Source organism: Aptenodytes forsteri, unplaced genomic scaffold (genome assembly GCF_000699145.1).
Source record: "Aptenodytes forsteri isolate BGI_AS27 unplaced genomic scaffold, ASM69914v1 Scaffold164, whole genome shotgun sequence".
Classification (NCBI taxonomy): domain Eukaryota; kingdom Metazoa; phylum Chordata; class Aves; order Sphenisciformes; family Spheniscidae; genus Aptenodytes; species Aptenodytes forsteri.
This window is the reverse complement of record NW_008795527.1, coordinates 2,812,417-2,818,263: the sequence shown is the minus strand read 5'-3', so window position 1 is coordinate 2,818,263 and position 5,847 is coordinate 2,812,417. Positions and strand designations below refer to the sequence as shown.

The following is a 5,847-nucleotide window of genomic DNA, read 5'->3' as shown; positions in this document are numbered from 1 at the left end:
GGGATGCCAGATGCTGTTATGCTTTGTAAGTAGATAGAGGAAATATTGCCCTCCCTGAGATGTATGTACAGCTCCTAGCACAGGGAAATTGCAGTGCTTTCCCGTGTCACTGCTCCAGTATGTGGCACCACGTTGTTGTTCTGTGTAAGTACCTCATCTTTTGGTATAGTAGAGTGCCAGCTCTCGTCTAGTTACGAGTTACTTAAACAGGGAGAGGGAGGATCAGGATGAAGTGCTGTGAAATCTGTGTGTACTTCCAATTCAAACTTCAAAATCTGTTATGCCCGGGGAAGTGCAACTCTGAATTTTGCCCCCTATCAGAGTTTCCTGGAAACTTTTAATCTGACCTCAGGTGGTGGCTTTGCGTATCCCACCCAGTGCTGACCGCTCCAGAAATTCTTGCACAGTTCATGACACTCATGCTTCTTTTAAGAGTTGTTTGTAAGAGGAGGTTAACTATTACTGGAGGGGCAGGGGGAGGTGTGATTATTTAGGATAAAATTAGGAAGTCAGCAGGAGCTAGAGGAAAATATACTACTTCAGCTGATTAGTTGTGCTAAAGTTTAAGAGGATTTACAGGCAGCTCTTTCTTCTTGTATTTTAATAAGTCAAGGGCTATGCTGTGGTTATAAAACCTAAATATGATGCGAGTTAAAAATGTCCTGTGATGGAAATAGCAACATGCATGTGGAACACTAGCTATTTAAATGCATTAGTTTAATGCTGTCGGAAAATGGGCTAATTGGAAAGTACAGCCTATTTTACAGAGGCTGCTTTTTGTGGGAGCTGGGACCTAGAGGCGCAGCCTCCATGAGTATGGGGGTTTGGAGTGAACTATGGACATACCTGCACTTAATACTGGTAAGATGTTGTGGGCAAGTGTGTTTAGTGCGTGGAGGACTTCTTGCTCATCTCCAACATGAGATGGCCCATGTCTTTGTGGGTTTTACAGAGCTATTTGACAGCACGTGCATAAATCCTTTGTTGCAACTTTGCAGCTGAGTGGAGGTCAGCCAAGAGTGAAGTAATTGAGGATAAAGTTGGGACAGAGTTGCAAGGTGTTGCTGAACCTGTTATTTGGAAGATGAAGCGCCCTGATGCAAGCTCACGCTCGGGTGTGTCCTTTGGTTGATGTAACACCAGTCATCTGTTGCCTCATTGAGGCGACTCAATGACACCAATGGGTCCTTCTAGAAAGAAGTACAGAAATCCTCAGAAGAGCATTAGTTGAAGTGGAACAATCGCACACAGAAACATCCCAGGGAAAGAAATGTAAATAATGGTCTGTTTTGGTTGACAGATATTTCTTCCCGCACCCAGAGAGGCCTTAGAATATCCGAGGTGTTTCAAATGCTGAGCTGAGGCACTAAACATACCTTAGAAATGCAGCGTGGAGTTCAAGCAACAGTTGCAAGTCTTAGCAAAGCTTGGCCACAGGATTTTATGGTATCTTGTGCTGCTAGTTTCTGACGCTCGTTTTGAACCAGATATGCTAGGAATTTCAGCTTTAAAGGATTTCCTCTGAAACTTTTCTTGAATGGTCTCTTTTTTGTTATTTCAATCCTAAATGGTTTAAAGCTACAAATGTACAAAGGAAGCTGTATGTCACCCCCCCATCTAACTTCTAATTAAAACATTTTTTTTAATGTATTGTTTATGTTTTGTCCAACGCATGCTTCTGAGTGTCCTTTCCTTCAAGAAACTAAAAACCAGATTTATTTGAAGGGGCTGCATATATGGATTATCAGCCTTCTCAGGTGTGACCTAGATAATATTGTCTGTATGTGGAAAACATTCTCACACTGTTCTAAAGCAGGTATATACTTCCCACAGTAGAAATGCTCTTTTCTGGGGTTAATATTGGGGTGGGTGTAGGTAGGTATTTCTGAAAGTAGTTTCCATGAACTTCAGGTAGTAGTAGAAAATTAATTCCTGTTTTTAGGAAGCAGCGCTGCTCAGGTTTTTTTTTCTTAATAAAGAGGACGTTATAATTAACTGTAGTATGGTGTGCATTTATTTTAGTCAATATGTTCTTAGAAAGGATAAGATTTGAGAATCTATTCAAATTATGTGTTTTTACCCCAATCCCTTACTCTCCTCTCATGTCTCCTGACAACAAATAGCAAACAAATGAGAAATAATTTATTTTTTTTTTTTTTGTCTGGAAGTTAGTTGCTCATCGGGGTGACCCTTCCATAGAAGTGGTATTTTTGGGATACATTTTCTTAAAAATGTTCCATTGAATGCTTTGAACTTATTCATCACTCTCACTCCGGTTGAGCAATATGATGGCAGTCTTCAGATATGAGGGTTCCTATGAGTTTTTTTGAAAATCAACACCTGAGTAGAGAAGAGAGACACTGATGGATGAAGAGAGTGTCATGTAAATGCAGCCCCTGCTAGATGCTGCAGAGCCTACGTTATTGAAGGCTGATGTAAATGCCACAGGAAAAACTTTAATCAGAGTTCATATGTTATTCGTGACCATCCTTAAGGTACAAGTTCACGGGTAAACTGAATTTTGCTAGTTCTCCAGGTTACTGAACTTAACTTTGACTTTCAGAAAATCTTTTTATTACATAATAATCTTGAGTTGCATGGATTAAGAAAAGCAATGATTTTCCATAAGCTGTTTTTAAAGAAATATTGTTGAAAGATTTTCAAAAACGCTGATCTTTGTGGGTTTTTGTTTGACTGTTTTTTCCTCCGATTTAGAAAACTCTATGTGATGTCATTCTTATGGTTCAAGAAAGAAAGATCCCAGCTCACCGTGTTGTGCTTGCTTCAGCCAGTCATTTTTTTAACTTGATGTTTACTAGTAAGTCTTTTCAAAATTGACTTATTGTAAGCTTTCCTGATGATATCCTGTTAGACTTGTGACTGACAAGCTGTTTATTTTATGAAAGTGATTAATTTCAGGGATAAGTATAAGAAGATTTCCTCACTTTGTGTCTTTCTTCCATTCATCTCTGTTCACCCTTCCCCTCAATTTCCCTTTAACGCTCCTTTGATCAAGTCAAGTGTTACTTCATACGTAAGCTCTCTTATTAACTGGGGCCCATACACTGTATTAGAGTTGGTCTCCCTCCCTTAACCTGAAAATTGGGCGTTTTTACTCCCATGACAGAATTTGTCTGCCCCATTGCTTCCCACCATTTGGCACTTCCACATATAAAACAGGCTTTCAGAAGTGTAAACATTCTTGCATTTATGCTATCTTTACAAATTCAATTACGTAGCATGTGTCCTACTTTTGTATGCCTTACCCATGAAGTGTAAAATTACTGTGGTATAAAACACACGTTAAAGTCGAGTAGAAGTAAAATAAGCATGCCTGCCAGTGGTCAGCTTGTAACCGTCTGTGGGCAAACTTACAGTGCTGTGTCTGGATGTGGGGAGCTCGGAGCTGTCTCTTGCTATCAGCTTGAATGTGGGAATAGCTTTTGACGGTGCAGCATGTGCTTCCTGTTTTTGGTAGCGCTAACTTGGCAGTCTGCACTCCAGTCAACAGCATCTATGACCTTTTCTATTTAATACAGTTTATCATAATTTACATAATACAAGCATGCGCACCAGTTACCTTGTTTGTCCCACTGCCTCCTTTCTTTCCTGACTTGCCTTAGTAATCCTGGGAAAACAGCAATCAACTGTGTGCAGTTTTTAACAGGTTCCCACTTTGTATAATCACTTTATTTTCTACTGTTTGCAAAACGTACAGTAACTAGAGCGGCTTATTGATGTAGTTTGTCTTTTAATCTATTTGCAGCAAATATGCTTGAATCAAAGTCCTTTGAAGTGGAACTAAAAGATGCAGAACCTGACATTATTGAACAGCTCGTGGAGTTTGCTTATACTGCAAGGTATTTTTGTTATTTAAAGCTGACACTTTTTCTAGGAAGCCTGCCAATTGTAAATGATAAAAATCTTAAAATAATGCTTTTATGATTCATCCGTTCTGTTACCATTACAATTCTTTACTTTGTTTAAAGCCTGATGTGACTAGACCTTCTATCCTTCTTCCCTTTTCCTTTTATTTAGTCAGTAGGAAGCCCTACAGACTAAAGAGTGGTAGTTGTCTCCAGAAAGCAATTCAAAGCACTTCAAGCTTTTGACTTCAGTGTTGGAGTCAAATGATATTTCCCATTGTTCTGAAATTCAGGCCCTTATTGATATCAGCAGGGTTTCTCTTTATGGCCATGGTAGCTATGGCACAGAACCATTTCCAGGGGTTATACCTTCACCTCAGGACAGGCAGGGTGGATAACTGTTCTGTGAACAGCATTTCCCTCCTATCTCGGGTTGTCCATGTGTTTTGTTCTGTTTTGTTTTTGTTGTTTTTTTTTTTTTTTAACGGAGCTTGTGCAGATTCCTAGGATTGTAAACAGTACTTCTTAATCAGCTCTCGTGACCGATGGATGGCAGGCCTTTCATCTTTGTACTAATGGGATTAACTCTCCTTAGGAAGGCTTTCTCCTTTCTTTGAGAGAAATCTTGTTGTATAGTCCATCAGTGGTGAGAGACAGTCAGTGTCAGCACCGCAGCCATATGGTTGCCTCCCCTGGTGCCCAAGCCCTTGTCTTGACAGTGAGTTTAGCGAGATTTTGCTGATGCCTGTTTGGGAGTAGGAGACTGTTGAAAAAAGGTTCTGTTCATTTTCTGTTTTGTGAAAGTGGCTAATCACACAAGTCAAAGCAATAGCATGGTACTGCAGAGGACCTGTGTTAAAGGCTTATTCTTCAGAATCCAGGACTGTTTACTCTTTGCCCTCCCTCAGTAAAGTGGAGCAATGGAAAGCAATTTGGAAAGATCATGAAGGGAGGTTGTATCTTCAGACTGTGTGTGAAAGATTCTTGGGCAAATAGCAGGGAACTAATTTTGCCATTTATGTGAATTGGTGTAAGTTGCTTTTTTCACTACAACAAAGTAGGTAATTTTAGTGATGCTAACTTTGCACCTTCTGTTTTGCAGAATCTCAGTGAACAGCAATAATGTCCAGTCTTTACTAGATGCAGCAAACCAATATCAAATTGAACCTGTGAAAAAAATGTGTGTGGACTTTTTAAAAGAACAAGTTGATGCTTCTAATTGCCTTGGTAAGAGAAATGCAGACTTAAATTTACTGGTTTTAACTTTGCTGTTCCTGAAAAATAGATAGTATTGTCTAAAAGACAGTAATATTTGGCTAAATCCAGGCACGTAAAAATAATTTTGCTTTGAATCTGAACTGTTGTCCCTTGCCGTAGACAAAACAATCTGGCAGTTGTCTTCTCCAGTATCAGGGTCCACTGACTGTGCTAGGTCTCATCCCAGCAGCACCCTGGAGCCTCTTGTTTGTTAGAGAACCTCAGCTGTTTAGTAAGGTGGAGCTTTCAGTTGTTACTGTACTTGGAGACAGAATTTGACAGAGTTGTAATATTTGCAAAACTAGTATATCTTCTAAAAGCATGAACAGGATAAGTTTAGGTTACTTTTGGTTTTAGTTGCTTTTCATTTTGACTGAAATCCATGAATGTTATCTGGGCAGGTTTGATATTTAATGTGTTCTGTAGCCCTAATGTGAAAAGTGTTACAGAAGAGGTAAATACCAGGTAGAACTAAATGCCTTTTCATGCTTAAGATTTTCTGCACTTTGTTTAATCAGAGATTAAAGATAAACTTGTTTATAGGGTTTCTTACTGACATTTGTCATGTAATTCTCCCAGTAACATCTCAATCATGTTATAGATGTGTCGTGGTTTAACCTCAGTCGGCAACTGAGCACCACGCAGCCGCTCGCTCACTCCTCCCCTCCCCGGTGGGATGGGGGAGAGAATTGGAAGAGCACAAGTGAGGAAAAACTCATGGGTT

The 5,847-nt window shown here is 39.7% G+C and overlaps 1 protein-coding gene across 1 annotated transcript in view; it reads left to right on the top strand.

Annotated features, from left to right (window-relative positions):
- Nucleotides 1-2,719: 2,719 nt before the first annotated feature.
- Nucleotides 2,720-5,847, top strand: part of KLHL7 (kelch like family member 7) — a 27,895-nt gene continuing 24,767 nt past the window's right edge. Inside the window, exons 1-3 of the mRNA XM_009282050.1 lie at nucleotides 2,720-2,818; nucleotides 3,767-3,860; nucleotides 4,969-5,093. Coding sequence (XP_009280325.1) covers nucleotides 2,740-2,818; nucleotides 3,767-3,860; nucleotides 4,969-5,093 — 298 coding nt within the window. The 5' untranslated portion in view covers nucleotides 2,720-2,739. The remainder of the gene's footprint in view (nucleotides 2,819-3,766; nucleotides 3,861-4,968; nucleotides 5,094-5,847) is intronic.